This window comes from Solanum stenotomum, chromosome 2 (assembly GCF_019186545.1).
Source record: "Solanum stenotomum isolate F172 chromosome 2, ASM1918654v1, whole genome shotgun sequence".
Taxonomy (NCBI): domain Eukaryota; kingdom Viridiplantae; phylum Streptophyta; class Magnoliopsida; order Solanales; family Solanaceae; genus Solanum; species Solanum stenotomum.
Window position 1 is genome coordinate 3,753,186 of NC_064283.1, and position 26,848 is coordinate 3,780,033.

At 35.0% G+C, this 26,848-nt stretch overlaps 5 protein-coding genes across 6 annotated transcripts; 2 read left to right on the plus strand and 3 right to left on the minus strand.

The window, feature by feature from the left end:
* The first annotated feature begins 2,573 nt into the window (after nucleotides 1–2,573).
* LOC125854773 (protein WEAK CHLOROPLAST MOVEMENT UNDER BLUE LIGHT 1-like) lies at nucleotides 2,574–9,515 on the plus strand. The gene is made up of 3 exons (XM_049534351.1): nucleotides 2,574–2,588; nucleotides 5,640–6,764; nucleotides 7,223–9,515. Exons 2-3 carry the CDS (start codon nucleotides 5,676–5,678, stop codon nucleotides 9,089–9,091), a joined length of 2,958 nt encoding a protein of 985 aa, XP_049390308.1. The 5' UTR covers nucleotides 2,574–2,588; nucleotides 5,640–5,675; the 3' UTR covers nucleotides 9,092–9,515.
* Nucleotides 9,516–9,783: 268 nt separating this feature from the next.
* On the minus strand, nucleotides 9,784–13,265 carry LOC125855353 (protein CYPRO4). Its single transcript, XM_049535072.1, has 2 exons — nucleotides 11,485–13,265; nucleotides 9,784–10,383 (listed from the first exon to the last, which is right to left on the minus strand). The coding sequence occupies exons 1-2, from the start codon at nucleotides 13,126–13,128 to the stop codon at nucleotides 10,093–10,095; spliced, it is 1,935 nt and encodes a 644-aa protein (XP_049391029.1). The 5' UTR covers nucleotides 13,129–13,265; the 3' UTR covers nucleotides 9,784–10,092.
* Nucleotides 13,266–15,561: 2,296 nt separating this feature from the next.
* On the minus strand, nucleotides 15,562–18,684 carry LOC125855491 (alpha-amylase-like). Its single transcript, XM_049535213.1, has 4 exons — nucleotides 18,441–18,684; nucleotides 18,179–18,311; nucleotides 16,637–17,442; nucleotides 15,562–16,084 (listed from the first exon to the last, which is right to left on the minus strand). The coding sequence occupies exons 1-4, from the start codon at nucleotides 18,516–18,518 to the stop codon at nucleotides 15,830–15,832; spliced, it is 1,272 nt and encodes a 423-aa protein (XP_049391170.1). The 5' UTR covers nucleotides 18,519–18,684; the 3' UTR covers nucleotides 15,562–15,829.
* Nucleotides 18,685–20,249: 1,565 nt separating this feature from the next.
* LOC125855492 (sterol carrier protein 2) lies at nucleotides 20,250–21,556 on the minus strand. The gene is made up of 4 exons (XM_049535214.1): nucleotides 21,226–21,556; nucleotides 21,068–21,128; nucleotides 20,789–20,891; nucleotides 20,250–20,534 (listed from the first exon to the last, which is right to left on the minus strand). The coding sequence occupies exons 1-4, from the start codon at nucleotides 21,355–21,357 to the stop codon at nucleotides 20,453–20,455; spliced, it is 378 nt and encodes a 125-aa protein (XP_049391171.1). The 5' UTR covers nucleotides 21,358–21,556; the 3' UTR covers nucleotides 20,250–20,452.
* A 1,634-nt stretch (nucleotides 21,557–23,190) lies between these two features.
* Nucleotides 23,191–25,815, plus strand: LOC125856668 (thioredoxin-like 4, chloroplastic). 2 transcript variants are annotated; one of them, XM_049536257.1, is made up of 4 exons: nucleotides 23,191–23,368; nucleotides 24,434–25,054; nucleotides 25,353–25,406; nucleotides 25,528–25,815. In XM_049536257.1, the coding sequence occupies exons 2-4, from the start codon at nucleotides 24,584–24,586 to the stop codon at nucleotides 25,648–25,650; spliced, it is 648 nt and encodes a 215-aa protein (XP_049392214.1). In that variant the 5' UTR covers nucleotides 23,191–23,368; nucleotides 24,434–24,583; the 3' UTR covers nucleotides 25,651–25,815. The 2 variants fall into 2 exon arrangements, with proteins under 2 accessions (XP_049392214.1, XP_049392215.1); XM_049536258.1 differs by having other exon boundaries at nucleotides 23,192–23,368; nucleotides 24,437–25,054.
* The last annotated feature ends 1,033 nt before the right edge of the window (nucleotides 25,816–26,848 follow it).

The following is a 26,848-nucleotide window of genomic DNA, read 5'->3' on the forward strand; positions in this document are numbered from 1 at the left end:
ATCAAAATTTATGAAATTTGATAATTTTTTCACCTATAAAAGATATTTCTGAATTATTTATCTTATAAACTTTTATCAAGTAAATTTTACTTTATCGAATAAATTATAACGGTAAATATTATCAGGTAGTTTTTTTTATTGGTATCGAGATATAAAAGCACTAAATGCAAAATATTATCTGGAATTACTTTGCGTCAATTAAAAAAAGAGGCATTAAATGTAAGTGAAGCAAATTTTCCACCTTTGAGTAAAGTATTTAATTTTTGAAAATTGATAACACAAGTAAATCTGTTTGAGTGAAAAATCTGCAAGCATGTGTAGGTACTAGGTACCAACAAAAAGAATAAAATAAAAATTGGTCATGTATTATATCGTCAAATTGCTCGTAGTTAATTTTTTTTGATAAATCAGTATTAATTTATCTTTAAATAAGATTAGTTATAAATTTAATTATTTAGCTACAATATTTATCAGTCGCTAATTATTTTTTTAGTGAGGCTATATTTTAAAAATTGGAAGATCTTCAAAATCCTACCCAACCTTTCATAAATGAGTAATTAATGACTATTCAAGTTGGAGTAATAAGGGAGGAGTAATATTTTGAGAAAATGAATGTCTTTTTGGTTTATTAAAATGATAAATAAATATTTTGAGTCTTTATTTTAAGAAAAGTAGTAAATAAATAATTTTATATTAAGTTTCTAAATTATTAAATATTTGGGGACAAACATTTTAAATTTACTTAATACTTAATTAATATGAGAGAAGAATGGAAGCTAAGCTTAGAATGTTAGTTGAGAGATTCTTCTACTTCACATATTTCCAATAATGGTTCAATAAACACTTAAACCACAATTTCTCTTACATAAAATTATATTATTTCCTCCGTTTTAAAACAGTTTTCGTATTTTTTATTTATACATTTTTTAATTAGTTTTATTATCCTCATAACATATTTCATTATGTAATCTTTCTTCAATAAATATTTATTAGTATTTAATATTTATGTTAACTTCGTCAATAATGTACTACCTATTAAATATTGTAAACAGAGAGTAAAATGAGAAAAAAAAAATTAAAATGGAAATGATTTTAAAACATTTTAGTAAGGGAAACAAGTATTTTGTAACGAAAAAGGTAATTATTAAATACTTAAAAAGGTAATTTTTAAAAAAACATATTCACTTGATTTAAATACTTAATAATACATATGAAAATTATTCACAAAAAAGTTAACCTAAATACTTAGTAATACATATGAAAGTTATTCGCAAAAAAGTTTATGTGAACTTCTTTTGTACAACTAAAAATATTCACATGATCCATTTGTTTACTTTTTATTTAACAAAATCGAATAAGCAATTTGTTTACTTTTTTTTTTTTACGTATAAAAGTTACTAGCAATACCATATGATTAAGTGGTCGTAGTTTCACTTTCACCAATTTATGGTCCAGCTATTTTTAGAAAGGGGTGACTTATAATAAGGGACGGAGGGAGTAGCTTATTTTATTATCAATAATAAAATATCTAATTTAGTAGTAATTTCACATTACTTCATTAGGTCGGTGCAATGTTTCGTACACCGTCCTCTTTCTCATTTACTTAGTTGGATAATTATTATTTATTGTTTAGTAATGTATCAGATTATATTACATTGGTTTAATGAATACAATATTTAAATAGATTGTATTATTCTCTATCGTTACATAATATCACTCGTCGTTTTGAATGATAAATCTATAAGAAATAATGTATGAGAAAGAATTGCTATAAAAAGGTAGAGTAAATAATAAAATACAATTTATTAAATAATAAGCAAATAGAAAAAATATATAAAAAAATTAAGATAATGACGCGATCACACCAAATCAATCATTATATAAAATGAAACTTCTCGTTATTACCTAACGATGAGTTTAAACAAGTGGCGCCAATCTTATAGAGATTAGAGGCTATTAGTGTCGTTAACTAGATCGTCATAGATGAACCCACATAATTTAGGGTTAAACAAAGTCGGTCAATCATAATAAAAAAATATGAATTAATACACAATTTTTTTTGAAGAAAATCTTGAATTCTTATTTCTCAACTCTTTAACTCGAGAAAAAATGACATTAGTCTTGTAAAGTTCATTAGTATCATTTATTAGATCATCCCGAAATCAAAATAAATATATACTACTATTATATTTAAACTAACAATACAATTTAATAGAACAGATAACAACCATTCAAACAAGTTTTTTTTTATCTTATTACTTAAAATGGTGAAAATACCAAAACTAGATGAAAGAATTTTGAGGGGGGAAATTCTCAAAATTCTAATTTTAGAGAAAATATTTCATTTCCCTTTTAGGAGAAAAAAAAACAAGAGGGATTGGCTCCACCCACGTGTTACAGTAACCTCCTCTTCTCATTTTTTTCTATTTTTTTCTTTTTCCTTTTATAAGGAACAGTTCATTTCTTTTTTTCTTTTTGTTTTTCAGTGAATTTTGTGACCCTATATTTTTTTGTGTATCTTTTTGTTTATTTCTCTTTTTTTTTTTGGAGAGAATACCCACAGGAAGATACATTTCTGGTGATATTTGGTAATGTTCCTCTCCTTCTACTCTTTTTTTTTCTTGTTATGAAATGGTGTTTAATTTGCTAATTTTCACGAGTTTAATCTTTTAATTTGTCATTAAGATATGTTTATGTTTGGTATTTTAATCATGGGTATTTGTTATTTGGGATAAAGGAGCAATCTTTGGATACCCCAGAAAGGATTAGATGTAAATGAAGCCTAATTTGAGATTCTCTAGTTTGGTTTTTAATCAAGAATTTTGGTTAGTTCTAAATTTGAATTTTTTTTTTGTTTGGTTTAATGGATTTGGGAGATTTATGTTCATGGGCATATATTGATGTATTGACAGCTTCTGTTTGGGGATTCTTTATTTTTGCTTTTTGAAGGTATGAAGCTTGCAAGTTGTCATTTTGTCCAAATAAAAGTTGGATTTTCCTATAAAGGTCAATTGAATTTGAAGCTATATTGAGGTTGGGTAATTTTTTTAGTTTAAGCATTGATGGATTTAATTTGAAAATATAGCTGGTTGGAAGTTTGGGTATTGGAGCAAGGCTGAGATAGTTAATAGAATAATCTCTTTTTAGTGATTTTTTTTTTTTTTTTTTTTTCTGGTTTCTCACCCGGTGTCCGCTGTCCACCTTGGAGCTCCAACTAAATCTGGATCGCGCACTAAGGGTGCGTGTAGGATACTCCAAAAGTGGTGCGTTTTAAAGAATTTGACACGGGTGTGGAAATAATTTTGGAGAGTCCGAGCAACATAGCACAAGACATAGTTCAGTGGCAGAAGGATATGCCCACCTAGACATGCGAGGGTCATATAGCTGACTCTAACTAGTTGAGGTTGAGGAATAGCTGATTGATTTGATCGATCGATTTAATTTCAAGGGTTTGCTGGTTTTGGCGTATTTGGCGGGCATTGGTTGAGTCTGTCATATAGCAACATGTCAATAGGTTGCTTGATCAATTCAGTTATACCCAAACATGAATTTGTGTTTTATGTTTTGGTTATTTATTGTTGTTTCATTTATTGATTGATGTCTGTGGAATTTAAGCTTCAGGTGAAATGTCTAGTTCCGCCCATACTATTGTTTTGACGATGGAAGTTTATTTATTTTGGTCAATCATGGCCCAACCTGATGGTATAATCGAAGATATTACAGATTCTATGATTAATTGACAAGTCTGAATCTTATAGCATGGTTCTTATCCTAACACAACACATGTTATAAACAATTGTTTTCATGAACCTGATAACTAACTATCAAATTTTGTCAAAAAAGAAGAAGTTATCTGACTACCAACTGATAACATGTCGTAGAATCTACAGATGGGATCAATAAGATTTTGGTTCAGGGTTCAACTATCACTCGTTGGAATGTCCATTCTTATATAGTTCGATATCATTTCTACATCCAAATTGTTCAACTTGTTTCCTTCTCAAAGCCTATTTTGCCACTTCTGGATCCATGTGCCAAATTGATGTCAGTTTCACTAACAAAAATTGCTAAATTCTGCATTGTTGTTGTTTTATTTTATTGTTGCGTAGTTTTTGATTCTTCGATGTGTGTTGCTTTTGTTACTCCATTTGCTGGATATGTTGCTTTTTGTTTCCATATTTCCTTGCAACCCTACTTTGAAAAACATCTCTTTTGATCTGGAACAATCTCTCTACTCCAGAAAGGTAGGGGTAAGCTCTTTGTACATCTCACCCTCTCTAGACCCACTCATGGGATTACACTGGGTTTCTTGTTGTTGTTGTTGTTCTGTATTGTTTGTAGAGTTAAGATGTTATCCAGAGGCTAGCTTTTGTTCCAAGATTGATAGACACATTAATACGCATTATAAGTGCATTTTGATTAGCCAATATCTTCTTTTATTTTAATGATTAGTCATCTGTTGGCTGCAGTACATCTTTGTTTCAATTTCAAACGTGACACAATTTCATGCATTTTCTAAACTCTTAGTTGGAGGATAAAGCTTTCTTAGGATTTCTTCACATAGAGATGGAAATGTTCAAGCTGCTTTCATATTTTTTATTAGTTAGATTCGTCTTCTTGCTATCAGTGTCATTAAATTGTGATTGCTTTGTCGCTTAAAGCAACAAAGCTATGTGAATAGAACGATTCTTGTATCATGGGTGAAGTGATGCGCTTTAGACTATTAGATGCGAAATGCTCGAACAAGAAGTGTCAATACTTTAAATATGAAATGAAAAACAGGAGGAAAATAATAGGTCCGTACTAGTTCTTACCTTCTCAAAGTAATAATAATAATAATAGGGCCTTATTTATTTGTTTGTTTATTTTGGTTGGGAGTCTGATTGGGGAGTGGGACTGGAGGTAATAGTAGGGTTGAGATTTCTTTTAAATGCTTGCACATTCAGTTAATTATAAAAAATGTTAGATCTTCAATAAATTATAACTGAAGTCAAACCAAACCCGCCACCCTACCCCCACCCTCTGAAAGGAAAAAAAGCGGACAAAGAAACTTTGTAGTTTATAAACTTGCATGAGCAAGCATGTGCTGGCCGCCAAGTTTCATGTGATTTTAGCTTAGTTAAAGAATGGACTTGCTAGTGAGACCTTACGCCTACAATCCAATTGTCAGTCCATAATAAGCCCTCTGCTTGAACGTGAATATGTCCTTTGACTTGACACACTTCCGTATAAGAATATTTGACTTATAATTTCTTATTGAGTTAGAACTGTTGTATTCACTATCTAAAAGGAGTCCACATGCGGGTTAGAGTTATTGTTTGTCATCCAATCTGCGAAGGTGGGGTAGATCTTAATCTTTTGGTGAGGCATATTGCCATAAATCTTTTCAAAAGCCTTTTCTTTTTACTGTATTCTATTGAGAAAAGTCACATTTACGGCGGATATTATAGAACAGGGGTGATCTAGTATTGTCCATGAAGTGGTTTCAAGTTTTCAGTTTACATTCCTATAGTTGGTCCTAAATAAACCATTTGACATTTTCTCAACTACATTCACCTCTTGTGTATATATTCCTCTTGTCTGTTAAATTATGGCAGGTCTACATCTCCTAACTTATTCTGTGATTGTTTGATTTCTAGGTCCCGACTTTGTTCAATTTAGTTCTTAATTAAGAAATGGGAGATGCTAAAGATAAGAAGGAAAATGCTCCTCCAGAACCGTCCCATGAACCTAAGGTTTCCTCTCCAAATGACGATCAATTACATAGTGCAGCTCAAACCAGCCAACATACCAGTGAAATAGAGATCTCCAAAATTCAGGAGACAGCTGTAGATGCTTCAGAACATTTAAAAGAGGCTTCTCATAGTTTACTGCAGGAAAGTCAGACTCCTGCAGGAGGAAATTTAATTTCGGCCGCTCCCATTATATCTGATGGAATGAGTACCATTTCTGAAACAGGAATTTCTCAAATGGCTTCTGGTACACCTATGGTTGAGCCGGAAGCCTCACCTCAATTAGCACATGATCTGAAAACAGACCCTTCTGCACACAGTATTGCAACAGCTCTCGCAGAATCCAATTCATCATCCACATTGGATGCAAAACCAAGTGAAATCTTGGAGCCAGCATTGGACATGGGTGCTAATGTTAAGGTTCAGAACCAGCCAAATGATTCCTCTGTAGGACCAACAGCCGAGAAAGATGCTTCATCAGCATTAACCGGATCGACCCTAAAAGAGGAAAATAGAAAGGAATCTTCTGAATATGTTCAATCTAATCATTCAGAAGTAGCAAAGGCATCTTCTGAACATGTTCAATCTAACCATTCAGAAGTAGTAATGGAATCATTTGAACATGTTCAGTCTAACCATTCAGAAGTAGCAAAGGAATCTTCTGAACATGTTCAATCTAATCATTCAGAGGTAGAACCAAATAATGCCTCACTGTTTCATCAGCCAGATAATTCTAGTAGTAGTACCCATATCGATGCGGATGACTCTTCTCCTTTATCCACTCAAGTGATGAGGAAACCAGAAAATAACCATCATTTACTGACACCAGATAACATTGTTCGCCCGCTTGCTAAGTCTTCCACATTCTCAGCAAGGGCCTCAATACGCGCTGCTAGCCCGAAGCATCCTGAAAAATCTGACATAAATAAAGGCCATATCGATACAGCAGCGCCAATTGAATCTGTGAAGCAGGCAGTTTCCAAGTTTGGAGGGATAGTTGACTGGAAGGCTCATCGTGTACAGACTGTGGAGGTAATATACACTTTTTGATCTTTTGTTTTTCTGATAGCCAATTTCCTGTCAGAGATTTGATACCACTTCATTATTTTAATCATTTTATAGTTATATCTGCAAAGAACATTAGTTCAGTTGAATAACCAATAGCTGTTTCAATTTTAAAATGTGCACTTGCATCTATGACTCTACTTAAGGATAGCCTAGTGTAAAGGATCCTCTACCTCCAACTATGAAGTTGTGGGTTCAAGTCACCTTTTCCAAGAGACCAAAGGTGGTAACAGCCAATAGGCTCTATTGTCCTGGGTAGGGGAGTTTGGGGGTGTTGTTCACCATATCAAAATGAAAAGGAAAAAAATCTATGGACATGTACACTGTTTCTTTTATGTTTGAGTGGGTCTACATCCCACATTAATCCCACAATTTAATGTTCTAGTCTCTGACTATTAAAAATCACTTTCTCCTGGCTAATGCAGAGGCGGCAACTTGTTGAACAAGAACTATCAAAAGTGCAGGAGGAGATACCATTTTATAAAAAACAGTCTCAGGCTGCTGAAGATGCAAAAGTGTTGGTCTTGAAGGAATTAGATGGCACTAAGAGACTTATAGAAGAATTGAAGCTGAACCTGGAGAGAGCACAAAAAGAAGAGCAACAAGCAAAACAGGATTCAGAACTTGCCAAGCTTCGGGTGGAGGAGATGGAGCAGGGGATTGGCAATGATCTTAGTATTGCAGCGAAAGCACAGCTTGAAGTTGCTAGGGCCAGGCATGCAGCTGCAGTTTCTGAGCTAAAAACTGTAAAATCTGAGTTAGAAGATCTTCGAAAAGATTATGCTTTATTGGTGTCTGATAAAGATGGTGCGGTGAAAAGAGCAGAGGAAGCAGTCTCTGCATCAAAAGAAGTTGAGAAGACGTTGGAGACTTTAACTATAGAGCTAATCACTGCAAAGGAATCTTTAGAGGTTGCTCATGCTGCACATTTGGAGGCCGAGGAACACAGAATTGGAGCAGCTATGGCAGGAGAGCAAGATGCTTTAAACTGGGAGAAAGAACTGAAGCAAGCTGAAGAGGAGCTTGTCAGACTAAACCAGCAAATTTTGTCTGCCAAGGATCTGAGAGGAAAACTAGATACCGCTTCAGCCTTACTGCTGGATCTCAAAACTGAGTTGGCTGCTTACATGGAATCGAAGTTGAAGCAGGAAACTGATGAAGGAAACCTCAATGTCGAACAGTCAGAGCCAGAGAAAAGAACTCACGATGAGATACAATCAGTAGTGGCCACAGCTAAGAGGGAACTAGAAGAAGTGAAACTCAACATCGAGAAGGCTACAACTGAAGTAAATTTCTTGAAGGTGGCAGCAACTTCATTGAAAGCAGAATTGGAAAAAGAAAAGTCAGAACTAGCTGCGATCCAACAGAGAGAAGGAATGGCATCAGTTGCTGCTGCATCTCTTGAAGCTGAGTTGAGCAGGACGCAGTCAGAGATTGTTCTTGCACAGAAGAAGGAAAAAGAAGCAAGGGAGAAGATGGTAGAGCTTCCCAAGCAACTCCAAGAGGTATCCCAAGAGGCTGATCGTGCAAAATCACTTGCTCAAATGGCGAGGGATGATCTGAATAAGGCAAAGGAAGAAGCTGAGGAAGCAAAGGCTGGAGCAAGTACTGTGGAAAGTAGACTACTTGCAGTTAAGAAGGAGATAGAGGCTGCGAAAGCTGCGGAGAAGTTGGCGCTAGCAGCTATAGCTGCTCTTGAGGAGAGTGAATCAGCTCAAAAAACCAAAGATGAGGAAACCCCACCTGGAGTAACTCTATCTTTGGAGGAGTATTATGAGCTCAGCAAGCAGGCGCATGAGGCAGAGGAGCAAGCTAACAAGAAGGTGGCTGATGCTCATACCCAAATAGATGTTGCCAAGGAGTCAGAGCTGAGAAGCCTAAACAGGCTGGACGAGGTTAATCGTGAGATAACTGAAAGAAAGGAAGCTCTAGGAGTTGCATTGCAAAAGGCTGAGAAAGCCAAGGAAGGGAAGTTGTCTGTAGAGCAAGAGCTGAGGAAATGGCGAGAGGAGCAGGAGCAGAGACGGAAAGCTGGTGTATCCATTCCACCTACAGCAGGGAGTCCTAGAAAGGGCGATGAGGAGAACAATGAGTCAAAGACCTCTGAAAGTGCACCGGAGGCTACCGCATCTTATGACAGCACAAGTCCGAAAGCCCAACTGCAAGCAAGCAGCACTGAAGCTGATTCATCCCCAGATGTGAAGGTTCCAAGGAAAAAGAAGAGGTCCTTCTTCCCAAGGATCTTCATGTTTCTAGGCAGAAGGAAAGCAGCACAGGCCAAGTCTGCTCAATGATTGCTGCATGCACAACATCTTGTCATTGTTAAACAATTGTTTCTCCAAATTTTTGGCTGTTTGTCTCGGTTGTTAAAGCAGAAAAGTAATCTTTCCCGATATGTACATACAGAGCATTCTTTTACATGTACAATATTAAATTAATTCTCAGTCACTCATAGATAGCATTATAGGCGTTGTATAAGCTTGCTGTAGGTTTGGCTGCTAATTTCAATTTTCAAATGTCATTTCTGGTGCTTCAAATGTCCATTCCTTCTAGTTTTGCCAACAGGAGTTGATAAGTTCGGCTTACTCGTCATTTCTGGGCTCCTATTTCATTTTTGCCTGGTTTTGTAAAGAATAATGAGACTGGGTGAGTGCTTCATTATTTGGTAGGCATTCAATATATAATATACCGTCATTAGAAGTTTTTTCTTTAATTCAATCAGCATAGTATTGCCTGCTTGTATCCATTCCCCCTAGTTTATGTCATCTAGTCTTGAATGTGTTACACTTTCTTTCATCGTCCTAAGAGGTTACGAAAATGAATACATCCTGTAAACTGAGATCAACTGGTCATGAGGCAATAAGCAAGGTTCATAATGCAAATGGTATCCAAATGTTGCTTCCTCCGTCCATTTTACTTGTCCATGCTTGACGTAACACATCCCGAAGAAATAATTAGTAAAATGGTGAAGTGAGACTACTGAAAATAGGTCAACAACTTCATATCAATAGGGATGTGTCCAAGAAAAACAGAAATATTGGAAAATGCACATCACCTGGAATCATTGAACGGTTATCTAAAGCAAGCAGTAATTAGTTATTACAACAACAATAATGTCAGGTGAGGATACCTAGAATTTGGAAGACTGCCTTAAAGGTCTTTAAACTAAAGTAGTAATACATTGAACTAGAAATGGTTCGCAGATGTGCAGTTTTTCAAACTACTTAGTGTGAGAGACACTAATTCTGCTACAGATAAACCTAATAAGTTGCATATATATGAACATAATGATTGTTCAAATTTGTAAGCGCCTGCTAGAGATGCTGAATGAGCTGACTTTCATGGGGGTTGCTACCACCAGTGGTGCTTCAGGTGAGTCAGAAACAGCATACTTGTCATGCATGAAACGACTTTCTACAATAGAGTCGTCTCTTAGAACTATCTTGTAACAATAGCAGCTCTTCAACCCCACCTGATTCTGGTAACACTCATGAGAACCATCCTTCACCTGTTGAAAATTCCATATCACACTAAACTTCCCAACAGTAGCAACGAGGTGGCGTTCTTGCTTCCCATTCTCGGTGACCTAAGAAAAGTTCACAGCAAGAAAATGAGTATCAGTGGACTACAGAATTAACAAGACAATCTGCAATTTATATCAACAAATACTAGCAGTTCAAATTTGCAGGATTTACTCGAAAAGGAGTATAGTAGGGTAGGATAAAAGAAGCAATATATACAAGCTGACAAAATCTTCATCCATAGTGCATTTAAGCTTCCCGATGAAAAGACATGCATACCTTATTTCAAGCTACAGTTTAGGCTTACTCTTTTAAATTTAGTATTTGGGTCTAATATAGTTAATCGAGTATGATAACTCTCCCACCAAGGGATGTTCGAATGAGATGTAAGAGCATGACTCCTCGTAGGATGAGGTAGTTTTGATTTATACTTATATCTTCTCCATATTTCAAGTTTTTAACATCAGCATACATGAATTAGTTAGGGAAGAACTTCATAGTCTAAAATACAAATTTTATTTAAATCCAGTCCAGCATGACTCATGAACCATATAAGTAAGACTCAATGCTTAAACAAAAATTATCAGCTAAAGATCATCAAGAAAAGTTGTCCTGAATAAAGAATGATCAGCACGAAATCTCATTACAACAAAACTCTCTAAATTATTTGATAGGAATTCCAAAAGCCAGTCCATCTCACAGCATGCATTGCAAAAGAGCATACTTCGTAGTGAAAAGGTGTACAAAACTATAAATTTCCTCTTCAATTAGAAAGGTAAAGATCATTTTTCCAAGTTAAATAGTGGATCTCAAATTACAATTTGTATTAGTGCGAAAGATGCAAATAATCAAAGAAGTCCCGACTCTAGAGAGCTAGAAACATTCTCAAACCTCCTAGAATTTATGACTGAATATACAATCCATCACATATGATATTGGAGTATATTACTAAAAGGAAGAATACAAAGACAGACAATATAGATATGGATTTCAGAAACACATCAATGTCATTTCCTTTGCTTTTAACACACACCATAAGGAAGTAACTAAGCGAAAACTATTATGTTTGCATGAAGGAAGAAAAGTAGGCATGCTAGTCTAAGTGTATGCCACATATACAACAGCTACAAACTAAAAGAAAGGGTAGAAGAGGAGAGAACTCATACCCATGAAAATTGAGCACTGCGGAACTTGTTAGCTCCAGCCATATGTGAATCAAGAGGGTTTAGCTTTAACAATCTTGGAGCGGAAATCTTATTCCCCATGCGACCAGCAAAACCAGTCTTAGTAGTTCCATTCTTGTCGATAAACAAGGTGCATATCAATATCAAGTAAGTATCAGTTGTCCCCAATATCCACTTCCCATCATAGGTAACATCCACATGAGTGATAGGAGAACCAAGGCCTGGAAAAGCAGTTTTAGCCTGTCTCATGGAACTGCTCGAGTACAATCTAATCTTGCCATCAAGTGAACCAACAACAATTGATCCATCACCAGTAGTAGCAAAACACTGAAAGTTAGTTCCCCTCGAAAATTGATGTCCTTGAGTCCAATTCAGCACAGGAGTACTTTCATCGACTAGATTCTGAACCATCCCATGCCGATCACGCATATCCCACCTACACAATCTGTTATCATCTAGCCCTAAGAAAGTAGACCCCGAGGGATCCATCTGAGCTCCTTTGCTATCATTAGTGATATCCCTCATCGTGATATCAGTTCCATCTTTCTCAAACTTCCACTCACTAACAACCTTCCCAGTCTCTATATCAAACTGATGTAATCCCCGAGAGTGAGGCTTCCTATCAGTCACTGGACTCATAAGAAGCATATTAGTCTCAGCTCTTAAAAGTAGAGCTTTCCTTGGAGTGGAATTAGGTACAGCAGACCTTTCCTTATCAAAATTGACACAAACACCTTTTCCACTTATCCCATGAGTATAGTTCCTCACAACCTGAATTCCAGAATCACTTATAAGAAAACTATTATCCAATGCACCTAATGCCAAGCTCTGAATAGCTCCTCCTTTAGCTGCCTCCTCAAACTCCTCCCTCAAATCATGGTTAACCCTCAAAGGTGTCTTCTTCTCAGACGCAGGGCTCTTCGCAAAGCTATCCCCAGCATCCTCCCACATCGAATCATCCGCAGCTTCTGGATTCGCCCACCCCATAAAGTCCTTACCATACACCTTAACTCTATTCTCATCATTTGCCTCAAACCCATAAGTATTCTCAAACAAACAGCTCTGATATAAGTCAATGAACGCCTTATACTCTTCCTCCCCAAAGAATCTCACAGCCCAAACCCCATTCGCCACAAAATCCACCCGTTTCTGCTCCTTAAACGCCTTCAGCTGCAAATTCTCATCAATCTTAGCCCGAACCTTCGACCCAATTTTCAAAACCCACCAAGCATTCTCCTCAGTTTCTTCATTTTCATCATCATCCGACCCATCCCCACTACCCGATTTAACAAACGAATAAGCCGTCACCTTATCAGAAACGACCCATTTGGAATTCGCAGTGTTCCCACCAACATGAAGGTAAAGTTTAACAGCGTTTTTCGCTGTGGGGGTTTTAGCATATGGAGTACCATACTTGAGCTTTAAAGCTTTCAGCTTAGCTTCAACATCGTCCAATGAAGATGGGGTTTTGCTCTGTTTCCGGTCAATGGAAGATGGCGTCGTTTTAGCATCTGAGTAGTTATCTTCGTCTTCCTCTTCCTCCCTTGTTCCAGACTCCGACCCGTATTCGGATTCAGACTCGGAATCAGAAAGCTCCAGATCTTCACGGCTGTGATTAGCACCCATTTGAACAAAGGAAATTTTGTTGATTCAGAGGAAATGTGAAAGCAAAAAATGAAGAGAACCTTAGTGAAAAGGGAGAAATGTGAGGAGCGCAATTTTCAAAATTTGAATTTTGACGGTTTGATTGGCTTATTAGGGTTTCAACTGGTACAAGTGGAAAGAGGAAGATGCCAATTTTAAATAAAATACAATAAATAAATAAATGAAATTAATACAGTATTTTTTTTTTGCATTAATACATAATACAACTGTGGAGCCGTTTGGCTATAGATGTTGACTCAAAAAATTTTATATTAAATTTGAAGATTATTTTGAATATCTATATAAAATAAACTTTAAGTTTCCATTCACGACAAATACATAAATCGCTGAAAATCAAATTACTGTATGAATAGCAGCCTTATGCAACAATACATAAAATGACAATTTTACTATATCATTCCTAATAATATATTTTGAGAAATGAATGGTAAATTATCTTTTGATTTTGAAATTGGACAAATAAAAAGACATTTACTTTTATATAGTGAATAAGTAAAAGTGGACGATGAGGTGTTTTTACTATTTTATTCTCATTATCTTTTGTAATTTTGTCAAATTATCTGTCATTTATGTTGAAAAAGATATTGAAGTTTATGTTAGTGTAATACTCTCCCCTCCCCACCCGTATTGAGTTCCCCAAAAACGTACTTAATTTGATATATCTAACACACATCCAAAGATATTTTTGACAAGCCCTAGCAACATAGAATTTAAGAAGGAAATCAAGAAGAAGAATTGGAAAGAAACATAAGCAATCATCACAAATCTCAAAGGAAATTTTTGTGCCATATATTGAAATGTATAAATACATTAGCTCAATTTTTGTGCACATTATAGTAAAAAAATTTATGCCTTTTTCTCCCATGCAGCATAGTCTTGTCCTGAAGCAGCCACTTTGATAATTTGGTGGAATAAGACTTCCAAGATCAGTTTTTGGCCCAATCTTAACAATAACCTTCTCATCAATCATAGCTACATAAAGATCAGAATCTGCAAATTACTTGTTTCAGATTTAAGCCAATTCATCCAATCTGATAACTCTTTTTGAACTCTTTCGTTAAGATGATCGATATCAGGGACACCTCCAAAGTCCTCACCAGTATCATCATTTCCAGTGCCATCAGAATATTGTGTGTCACCTTTGCAAATCATATTCGGGCCCCAATCAAGACGATCATCAGACGTTCCGCCTTCAAAAATGCAGTATATTCCCCTGCTATCTTTTTTTATCAGCACATCTGTGGTTTATTACTATATCAGCTACAGCTTTGATCCCCCTGCCCGTTTAACACCTTTATAAGATCTTTCAGTTGTTGTCCGTTCCCAAACTTGGACGAATCCAACTCATACAATCTCTGTGGCATATATCCTGCCACGAAATAATTGTCTGTTATAACATATACATGACATAGAATGGGTGACCTAAAGCCAAAATGTTCTGGAATGTTACCTTGAGGTGAAACAGAATTAGATGGGGGAGGTAATCAAACATGAGTAATTCCAGCATAAGCCAAGTCTGGAACTAAGTTGATGAGAGAGTTGTACCATCCACCTGGCTTATTACTCGATTCCCAATCGAACCCCTAACGAATCGTTAAACAAGAAGAAGTAAGTTATATAAATGTGAAAAACTTAGACGATATACAAATCGATACATTGAGGGGGACAAGGGGCACCTGAAACAACAGCGTTGGAGCTGCAAATAGCGGAAAAAGAGAGAGAACTAAACAAAGAGGAAGAAGGATATTCATTGTTACTTGTGTTGTGTTTTGTGAATTCTAGGATGATGAGATAAGAATGGCAAGAAGCACAAAAATGTCAAAAACTTTTTTGCCTTCAATTATGATTTTAACCAAATCCAGTCAACTATGCATTATAATGTTTTTGCCTTCAATTAAGAGTCTTTTGGATTATGGTTGTTTTCTTCCAATCAACTTATGCATTAAAGTTCTTGTCTACAGTATCCAAAGAAGAAAAGTTGACAAGTTTCAGTCTTTTTTTTTTGGTTATAAGCCTATAAGACTTGGAGGTTTCTGCGTAAGTAATATCATATTTGGTAGTTGATTAGGAGGTTAGCTATACATATATAAAATTAATAAAGTGTTCCATTTACTATTTAGAAATCCACATAGCAAGCACATGTATAAGTTATAAGAGGATCTATGTATTATTTTATGCATTATAGAAGGTGAAATAACCAATACATAAATAGTTAAAATCGATATAACTAACATCTGCATAAAATAATACTTAAATTCTCTCCTAACTAATCTCTGCATTACTAATTACTCTATCCAGCTACCAAATAACCCCATAGAGAATAGGTGAAATATTTATTAAATCAAATGTAAGAGATAGAGTAATTTCAACAAATGTTCATTGGAAGTCTGTAACTAATTAAGCTTACAAGTCTTTTTCAAGAAATATTGTAAAATTGTAAAATAATGTGGACCAAAACTAGATACAGGATTTAGTTTGCAATAGAGAAGTCATAATGTTATTGTGAATTGGGTAAGGTCTATCGAATTGAATATAATTTCTTGAATTTTTGGCCTTCATTATGCCGATATAACTTATATTTTCAATCATATAGCATTAACACTAAGAACCATTTTGTCCATGGTCACTTTTAGTGTGGTAAATAAATGGTACTACAATATGATCATGCCTTTTGCTCCCATACAGCATAGTCTTGTCCAGAAGTTGCCACCTCATAATTAGGTGGAATAAGATTTCCAAGATCAAGTTTTGGCCCAATCTTGACAATAATTTTGTGATGAATCATTGCTATATAAAGATCTGAATCAGAAGCCATTATTTGCACATTGCTTGTTGCACAAATCCTATTCCTCTTCCTAATAGAGATTAGTGCTGAAATTCCATCCTTGAAGCCCCAATCAAAGAAATGGTCATAAAACTGCAACCAAAAACAAGAATTTAGAACTCCTCAGCTACTCGAAAACAAACGAGTCATATTCTGTAAGCATAATACATAAACACACACTCAAACACGGCCACAATTGCCAAGTAAGCATTCCAAGTTTGAGAGTGCACATGCAAACACCTCAACTTGGTCACAATGGGCAACTAAAAACTCCAACTCGTTTCCACTGTATCTAGTGGATACCCAATGCCTGATATGACACATAAATTTTTGAGGTATCTAGATGATCATGTTGTAGTTGAGGTGTCTAGATATGCATACTCAAAATTGGAGTGCTTACTTGCCCGTTGAGGCCAAGTTGGAATGTTTGTTTATGTATTAGGCCTATTCTGTATTATGAGAATCGATCATTAGTTAACTAGTTTTATGTTTTTAGTCAGCCTACTACTGAAACTGGCAATGTGAGCAAACTCACACGGGCCGAGTTTCTCAAATTCCCTGGAAAAGAATATAAATTTCTTGTAAAATAGACACAATGAGAAATGCATAGAAAGAATTTAGTGAGGAAGAATTTTTTTTTTGTACCACTGATGGGATTCCTGGATGAGTTAGAATGTATGCATATCCTTGCATAACTTTGTCTGAAGGGAAAGGCCACATATTTTGTGTCGATCCAGTATCATGATTATCGATAAAAGTCACAGCTTTTCGAGGAAAAACACCTATCATCCCAGGAGGTTTTCCATTGGAATCCTTTAATCTCCATAACTCTCCTTGAACTGCTGCTTGAAGAATTCCCTTAGTTGTAAAATCAAAGGCTGTTACAGCCCGCCCTGCATTTTTAACCCAACCAACTAGCTCATTCCTATGATTGTCCTGGTTATATTCCGGTTTCCCATCCTGGCCATAAGCAAGAGAGTTCCAAAATTCACCAACTGCAAAATCCGGGGACGTGTTTCTCATATAAATCTTGGTAATACAAGGTGCATATCCCCTAACAAAATCGAAACGCCAACCATCAAATCCAATTTCAGATTTCAGCCAATTCATCCAGTCTGATAACTCTTTCTGCACTCTTGTATTAAGATGATCAATATCAGGGGCAGGTTCAAAGTCCAAACCCGTGTCTGGATTCCCTGTGCCATCAGAATATTGTGTGTCGTTCTTGCAAATGAAAGATGGACCCCAATCAAGCCGGTCATCAGACGTTCCTCCTTCAAAGATGCTGTATATTCCCCTGCTATCTTTGTTATCAGCAGTTCTATGATTTATCACTATATCAGCAACCGATTTGATCCCGTGGTCATGTAAAGCCTTAATAAGAGTTTTCAGTTGTTGCTGATTCCCAAACTTGGAAGCATCTAAGTCATACAACCTTCCTGGCATATAACCTGGCATGAAAGATGGCAAAAGCCTTCAAGCAATTCCATTTTGTAACTACTACATCAATTTTAATTTTGGCAATCTATCAAACATGTAACATGCATGCTATTAATAGGACAATTAGCTCAAAGTTATAAAATGCCATTTATAACTTGTGGATTCCATCCACTTCCTAATATAGGAAGAACAAATATCATTTCTAACAATATGAATACCACTCTTTTCTTTTTTCATCTATTGTGGTGTTCAGGATAACTTACATGTGTCTCGACTAGTGGTATCAAATGGGGCAGTTGCACTACGTCAAAATGAGCTGAATTAATGATTAGACAGATATCTAAAAGTTACTTGAGCTGAAATATACTAAAAATGAATCATAAACCAACTCATCCAATTCTTATTGTGTTTTTCTAATTTTTTTTAAAAACCTAATAAAACTAAAAAAAATATCATTTATTAAGACTATATAACATATCAAATGAAAAAACTTATTTTTTGGAAAAATATTTTGATAAAATCTCTATTGGTCAATTTGAGCTACATATCAACAAAATTTTATGGATTGAACTAATAAATAAGTTGGTCGTTAACTTGTCTAAACTTGAAAGGGTTAGACTAATCATATTTTCATGGGCTAATTTTATCAGTCAGAGTCTCACTGAGGCTTGAGCGGGTTGCATGGATTATATTTTCATTGAAATTTAACTTCATTGATCACTAGGTCACAGTCACACCGAAAATTACCTTGAGGAGAAACAGAGTGAGATGATGGTGGTAACCAAACATGAGTAACTCCAGCTTTAGCCAAGTCTGGAACTAAGTTGATGAGAGAGTTGTACCATCCACCTTGCTTATTACTCGATTCCCAATTGAACCCCTACAAATGAATTCAAAAATTATAGAAAAATTAACTTTTTTTTTTGATATACTTGAGCAAGTACATAAACATAGAGATACATATACATGGGAAAAGTTTGAAGAAATTAAGGTTCTTGGGGATGGATACCTGAAACAACACCGTCGAAGAAGCACACATAGGAAGAATAAAAGAGAGAATTAAGCAAAGAGGAAAAATGGATTTCATTGTTGTTGTGTTGTGTTGACTCCAAGTCTAGGATGAGCAACAAAAGATGGGCAAAGAAACTCTATTTAAATGTGTTTTAGAGACTAAAAAACTGACTTTTTTTTTAAAAGTACACGCACTGGGTACAAGATTAACGACCTAGAAATTTCTCAAACGTCACTCAACTACAACAATAGAAAAAAATAGTGTGTTCGCAGTCTTAACATGCCTTGAAAAAAGATAAAAGAGGTTGTTTACTATAGAACTCGACGTTAAAGTCACTTAATTGAGTTCTCCACTCAGATGCTGACCGTACAAGACACGGGAGTTGTGTGGTCTGTATTCAAGTTGTGGAAAAAAAAAATAGAGAATAAGCTTTTACAAGTGTGGGGGCACAGGTGCACCATCTAGAATTTTTGGATTCAGAGTGTATATATATAGTAAATGTTGAACCCATTTGATGAAAATTCTGCTGGATTTGAAAAATGGGGATATTTTCACATTATGCTCGTAGTGACTTCCTGAATGGTGGGGACGACCAGAGAATAATTCAGTGACATCATGAAAAAAAGAAGACGACCAAATTAGAGAAAAGAGGGTGTGCATAATCGAAAATTAGAAAGTGATCGATCATGCCTACTACACTGAAAATGTTGTTGTTGATGATCGATCATCTGAAACAGGCTTAAAAAACAGTAGACTCAGTAACTCATAATCTGATTGCAGAAGTATCAACAATATTCATGAACTTTATCATCCATTCGTAGATTCATTTTAGAGAGCTTTACCATTTCTGCTTCCCTTCAATGGCTTATCATTAGCTACAGAGCATCAATAATCAAATGCTACTATGATAAATAAAGCTAATTTACTTGAACTTCAACTAACACCTCAGAAGGTTGAATCGATTTATCGTATAGTCACAAACAGCAAATTACACGACTTGTATGAAACATAATAATAAATGAAGGACATAATCACAATACTGAATCACCATCAGTAATATTATAAGCTCCTAGACATAATCATAAGGCTCGGTGATAATGGAAGAGCATATAAAAACCATACTGTATGATGAAGTTGCTTTGAGCACAACAGTAAGACAAGTGAAGCTAACAACTCTTATAGTTTCTATTTTCTAATGCTACAGATATATACATAAATTTCAAACAATCACAGATGTCTCAATGTAAAGTTGCTTAATCTTCGATTATATAATCATTTCACAAAAGAAAGTAAAAAACTCCTCAAGAAGGATCTTTCGGATCAACTAACATGTCAATCCACATAAGCTTTCTGTGAGATGTAACCTTGAACAATCATCTAACATTCAACCAGCTAGTATGTTTTACTAGCATTTGGTTACGTCACCATTGCAAATGAGCAGCATTTCATCAGCCAGATGCTGTATAATAACTCGGATGGGGTTTACAATAACCCAGCACTTAAGCATTAGCACTTCCAACAGAGTTTCGAATAACTACACTTAATTCCAGTTGTAGTATTAGCCAACTATCAAGGACAAAGTTGCATGAGCAACTTAGATAAGACGATGAGAGTATAATCAGATCTCCGCTAATGCCACAGAAGGCTGAATCAATTTATCTTACAGTCACAACTCACAAGCAGCAGTTACAAGACTTGTATAAAACAGACTAAGTAATACAATGTCAGCTTTCATCTTCTGTAATATGATCTCAGTATAAAATGATAAGACATAATTATAAGGCTCTAACAGCGACTCTGCCACAGTAAAATGAGAACATTTATATTCAATTCCTTTAATAGAAGCCCAGAATTCCATTACTACATCACAAAGGAACACATAGTTATACCTAAGAACAGACAGATACATTATAAATCCTCCATAATTTCTTATCGTATTATCTGATTTCGTGACTCGAGAGAAAAACACCTAAATGAATAGTCTTTCTACTGACATTTAGCGAATTTGTTCACATCTTTGAGGGCTTTGGGAAAATATCAGGTGTGAATTTCTGAGCTGCACTTACGCTGCCCTTAATCTTCATCGCACCCCTGCATCAAGATCCAATCGAAAATAATATATTACCAAAAAAGCTCGAAACTTTTAGTGTGGCAGAAAGTACAAAGAATCCCAACAATTGAAAAAGGCAAAGAGAACTTATGTTGCTCAAACTCAGCAAAAATGTGACCACACTCATGTCAGATCCTCCAAAAATATACTACTCTACTACTTTTCGAAGATCCGGTATGCACCATAGGGCATTTTTGAAGAGTCCGAGCAACATAGTATTAAACAATAATAGTACCTCATAAAAGCAATTTGAGGGTTCATTTTCCCAGTGGCAATCTTCACAAAATCACCATCAGTAAATGAAAAAGTTGCATCAGGCTTCCCACCTTCATATGGCCCTAAATTCCCAAATAACAAAATACCCAAATTCAATTCGGATCCAAAATATTCAATTGGAAACCTGACCTAGAAACTGATAAATCTGGATCCTTTCAACACAAATTCTCTACATATGTTGCTATATTATTCCAATAATGATTTTTAAAAAAGTCAAAAAATTGAAAAACAGCCTAACCTTCCTTTGTTTCTCCTTTTTTCAGATCAACAACATACACCTTCTCATTGAATCCAATTTTCTGCCGATCAAAAAAATATATTAAAAAAATCAAATTAATACAGAAAAAAAAAAAACTACATATATACATGAATATAAAAATTAGGGGAAAATTAAACCTTAGGTGCGATGTTGATTTGGTAAACGAGACCAATTTTCTTAATGAGTTCCTTTCCAGCATCAGTAGAAAGATGAAGTTTCAATTGATCGAATATAGCATCTGATTTGAGCTGAGTAGAAGTTTCCGCCATGGCTGATTTTGATGCGAAAAGTAAAAGAGGAATAGAGAATTATGAGGTAGAGAAAGAGTAATTCCTATTATATATATAGAGTAGCAGTAGCAGTAGAGTATTAATGGGAGATAGAAATTTGGTGGAAGAAAGATTAATTTTTTTTTTGCAGTTTTGTATAACAACGAAGAAGACGAGTAATAACTGCAAGTAAGATAAGTAGGTGACAAGAGATGGACACGCAATTCAATGTAGAAAAATTAGTTATTTTTTAATATACTCCCTCCGTCCCTATTTACTTGTCCATATTTCCTTTTTTGGTTGTCCCTATTTAGTTGTCCATTTTGACAAATCAAGAAAGGACAACAAATTTTTTCCTATTATACCCTTATTTACACTTCTTGAAAATTGTAAAAGTGTATGTTGTTTCCCTCCAATTTATTTCACTTTAATTCAAATAAGTGGTTGTAATTTTGAAGTGAAAAGTTGTCATAAGGGTAAAATTGTAACTTCACTGTGCTAATCATTGTTGCCTTAATCTGTGTGCCATTTCTAAAGTGGACAACTAAAAAGGGACGGAGGGAGTATCATCTTTCGTTTTTATTTATACGTTGTTCTTACTTAAAAATAATAATATTCATTTTTAATACTTGTCGTTGCACAAAATCATTGTATAAATAACACTATTCTTCATATTTTACTTAGATAGTTATTAATCTTGAAAGTATAAATTTGACAATTTAAGAAAATTAAAGGATTAATTCATGTTCATTAATCAATTTTATTAATCAAAATAAATTAATTTATGTTCATTTATTGAAAACTTGACTTCAAGAGAACACTAAATAAGGATATAATGATAAACTTAGTTTTTTAGGAAATGTGACACCTAAAATGATGACATAAATATAAAAACGGAGGTAATAAAGAACTATTTCAGTTTAATAGTGTTCAATTATCAAAAGATACTCCCTCTAGTTCATATTAACTGAATTATGAAACTATTAACTATTTTACATTTTCTAGTTGAATAATTTGAAAATAATCAAAAAGATAATAGTGAAAATAGCTTATAATTTATGTGTCAAAATCCAATAATTTACTTAATATGAATTAGAAAGAGTATTTAATACATAAGAAAATTTTGATAAATTATAAGTACTTGATATTTATTGTTTTTCCGTGAAGTGAAATGAAGACTTATTTTGAGACGGAAAAAGCAAACCCACAAATCGTAATAAGGAAAAAGAAAGAAGGGAAGCCAACAAATAGTTGGTCAGTGGCTTAACTCATGCAAGGAAACTAAACAAAATAGAAGCTACTCATTTGCTGCCAATTGTCATTGTACTAGATTGAATGGGCTTTGTTATGAGGCCCATTATGTTGATACTTTGGGCTTTACTCAGATCCATATACCTACTAGCTAGGTTCATGGGCTAAATCCAAAACTTAGTTCAATGAGCTTGGGGTGATGAATAGGGAAGAAATTGCTAAGATATAAAGTAAAATAATTCCGAGAGTTTGATTGGAGGTATAAGGTAATTTCTTGGATTATTTATCTCATCATTCATATCATAGTGATGCGGTAAGTTTATTCCATAATTTATCACCATCTAAAGGCGTATCTGCATTTGTCACGCTTAGTTCATTACAATCTTAAAAACAACCCAATTATGTTGATGATTAAAACTAGTCATTTGTCTTGTTATTAAACTAGTAGTGTGTTTATTTAATTTTCCCTTGTTGTATTCACATTCAATGTGTCATTTTTCAGTACATTTTTTTCTAATACATTCTACTAAACGATCCCTTAAAATTTGAATTTTGTATCCGCTATAAATGGATAATGCAATTTTCTCAGCATTTGACGGATGGAAAATAGAAAATCAGCAAATTGATTGGTTTAAAACCTTAAAGGGCCCAAAATGTGAAGTGGATAAAATGATAGTAGCCAAACGTGTCCTTTTTCTCATCCAAATAAAAATTGCTTCTTTATTGCTGCGTTGCAGAGTCGCGCCATTGCTGCTAACTGGTAATTTACAGATCCCTTCTAAAACTTACTCTATTTGATCATATCCATTTTGTTTCTTCCTCTTATTCATTCAAAATTTTGCTCTGTTTTTTTAGTTTACCAATTTTAAACTGTTACCTTTTCTTGATTTTTGTTGATCTCATCTAGCTTTTGTTTAACAAATTCTTTCTTTGTGGGTGATTTATCTTATTGGTTGAAGACTTATTCGGCTTCCGTAAGAAAGTGTTTTAGTTTGACTGAGCACGGAGTTAAGAAATTAAGAGATATATTTGAATTTTGTGCTATTAAATTTAAAGTGTGTATAGTTCTTTAAATCTTGTACTCTTAAACTTGTGGCGAACAATGTTGGAATTGAAACACTTACTAATTATACGAAAAGGGACTCTTTTCGACAAATACCAAAAAGAAAAGTAAGACACTTGAATTGGATGGAGTCTGGAGGGAGTATCTAATTAAGGGTTCTCAAATGGGGTAGATTATATCCAGATGTTTAAAAACAAACAATGTTAATCATTCAGTGGTATGATCTACATACAAAATCTTAATCATTCAAATGTACATTCAGATTCAGATATCTTAATCTTAGTGAAAACAAATGAGGCCTTAGTAGGTATAACCAAGATGAAGAGACGAAGAAAGATATAGCTAGACTTAGAACCATTATAGCATACTGAATCCTTCAAAGTTCATAATGTGGTTGGAGCAAGAATTTCTAACTCTTCGTTTCCTAATGTGGCATATTCGATCTGCATGTAAAGAGACTTGTAGAGCGTATTTTATTTCTGTTGAAGTGCAGGATCATGCTGAAATGGATACAATTACGTGTTTGTGTTCTCTAGTTTTGTAGTTGTAGTTTCTTCTTGACCTCACAAGCATGCTTCTGCTTGATTGTTTGTTTGTTTGTTTTAATCAGTGAGTGAGAATCAAGCTGATCTTTTTTCTTTTATCTGTTTTTGTCCTTCCTAGTTTTACAAATTTATGAAGTACATGTGGTAGCCTCTTTATTGTAAACAACAAAATTTCTTTTTCCGTTTCGATTCCTGAAAGTTTGCCTTCTGATTTCAGCAGACTCTACAGTGTAATCTCATAAATGAGAATTTGATCTGAAAAACCACAAGGAATTGTCGCTTTATTATGTGTGGATGTTAGCTTTTGCTTGTCGAAAATCTCTAAGAGCTTTCCATCTGGAGGAAATATAGTTCTTAATACAGACTCATGCAAAGACTAAGCATTCTTGATTGGCAGTGTAACTTGAGTTTTCGAAACACAAATCTACTAGATGGTGAATCAGCCCATACATTGCTTCACTCATTTTCCTGTAGAAGAGGCAGTGAATCATATAATCCGAAGACAAGATTTTGTCCAAAACTTAGACATGCAGATCCGAATGTCACACTTCAAAGTCTAGTGCGCCAATGCTCAGAAATTCAGAGCACGGTTCATGACAACATTGATGAACTACTTGACGAAGAGGACGAGTTATGTCCTGTTGAATGTGTAAGAGAATTTAAGACTGATGAGGAATTCTCCATGATATTGGAAAAGGCGAAAAAGGCTGGTTCTTTGGTTGTGGTAGACTTCTTTCGCACCGCCTGTGGAAGCTGCAAGTACATAGAGCAGGGGTTTCAAAAATTATGCAGGGGAGCTGGTGATGATCAAGCACTAGTTATCTTCTTAAAACACAATGTAAGTACTACATTAGACTTAACATTAGAAAAGAAAAGCCTCGATCACTTCACTTCATCTCTTCCACGTAAATATCAAACATCATGAGGAGGTTTGGCAAACAAATGTTTATCTACATTTCTCCTTGAAGGTTTTGGATGCATTTAAATTGACATTAACCTATTCATTGCATTTTTTGGTCGAAGCATGGAGCATTTTTGTATTAGTCTAGACTTGTTAGTAGCAAATGCATTTCCCTTTCACTTTTTTCCTACAATGGAATGAAAGATAGTGTGAATAATCATTCTCGACTCTCCAGGTGATCGATGAGTATGATGAACAATCTGAGGTTGCTGAACGACTGCGAATCAAGGTGAAACATTTTAATGGTTTAAAATCAGTTTAGAAGTCTTCAATGCAACTAGAACTTTTACGTCTCGAATTGCTTAGGCTACAAAAATTTGCTTATCTCAAATTTGATTGACTTTGTGCAGACAGTACCTCTTTTTCACTTTTATAAAAATGGAGTGTTATTGGAAGCTTTTCCCACCAGAGACAAAGAAAGGATACTTGCAGCTATTCTTAAATACTCGGCTCCAGCTTCCGCGGATGCTTGAATTGGTCTGGTTTGCACTTGCTTCTACAGAATGTTAGTGCTTCTGTATAATCATTCTTGGTGCTCAGCACACATTGAAACAATTTCTTCGTTACCACATCTGTATTATAATATCTTTCTACTTGTTGTTCTACTTAAATAAGCATCTATACTGGATACTCTTGTATGCGGATAGCCCTTTATTTATATCCTTTTTGTATCGAATGCCACTCCTGTGCTTCATAGCAGTATACCTAGTTGGACTATGTTGTCATCGGCAGATGTTGCTTTTAGGACTCTGGCACCTTATGAGAAATCAAAGTTTTTGGGTTCCTAGGACTCCGAGCACATCCTTAGAGGGCAGAGCCAATCCTTCTCCCACAGTTAAAATGGCCAAAATTCTGGAGTAGTGAACTGTAGGAAAATTTAGAATGACTAGCAAAATGAATTCAAGCAGCTGCTGAAAAGCATTAGATGAAAACTTCTTTATAGAACCTCGAATTCGAGTTTTTACCATGATTTATCTCTTATATTTTCATTAAGTGGGGAATTTTGAGAGGTGAGAACTTCAAATTTATATGTTATATGTTGCATAAAAGCTAGACCTAATCAAAGTAGTTCATGTGAGTCACTAAAGGTGGGATCCTAATGTATTCAAGGCAAGTGCCTGTGCTCTTCTTTAGATATTGGCTGCAGCTCTAACCTCATGTTGTAAATAGATCATGGCTTGGATCTTGATATGTATTTCTGTCATTTTGCCCCCTAAAATGAAATGCATTGTTAAGTTCTAGCTAAGATGCCATCTCTTCCATCCTACTGTTCTTTTCGGGAAAAGTTCTCTACCTCTACGAGGTATGGATACCGCATACACTTCACCCTCCCCAGACCCACTTGTGGGATTTCACTGGGTATGTTGTTGTTCCATCCCATTATTTGATAGTGTTTGATCGAACGCGGGGTTGACACAATCTAAATATGCATGAAACACCAATTTACCTGGTTTTTCTATTCATCTAGACCTACCAAAAGTTGTTTAGTTCCCACATCTGTAAGTGATGGGTTCTTTGGTTTTTTTTATAGTTTTGGGCAACTCCCATCTGATGAGCTAGCTTTTGGGGTGAGTTAGGTTCAACGTCCATTTTCTTTTCATGGTATCAGAGTTAAGTCCATCCCAAGTCGCAATTTACCCGATATTCGATCCTTATATTATATTGTTCACA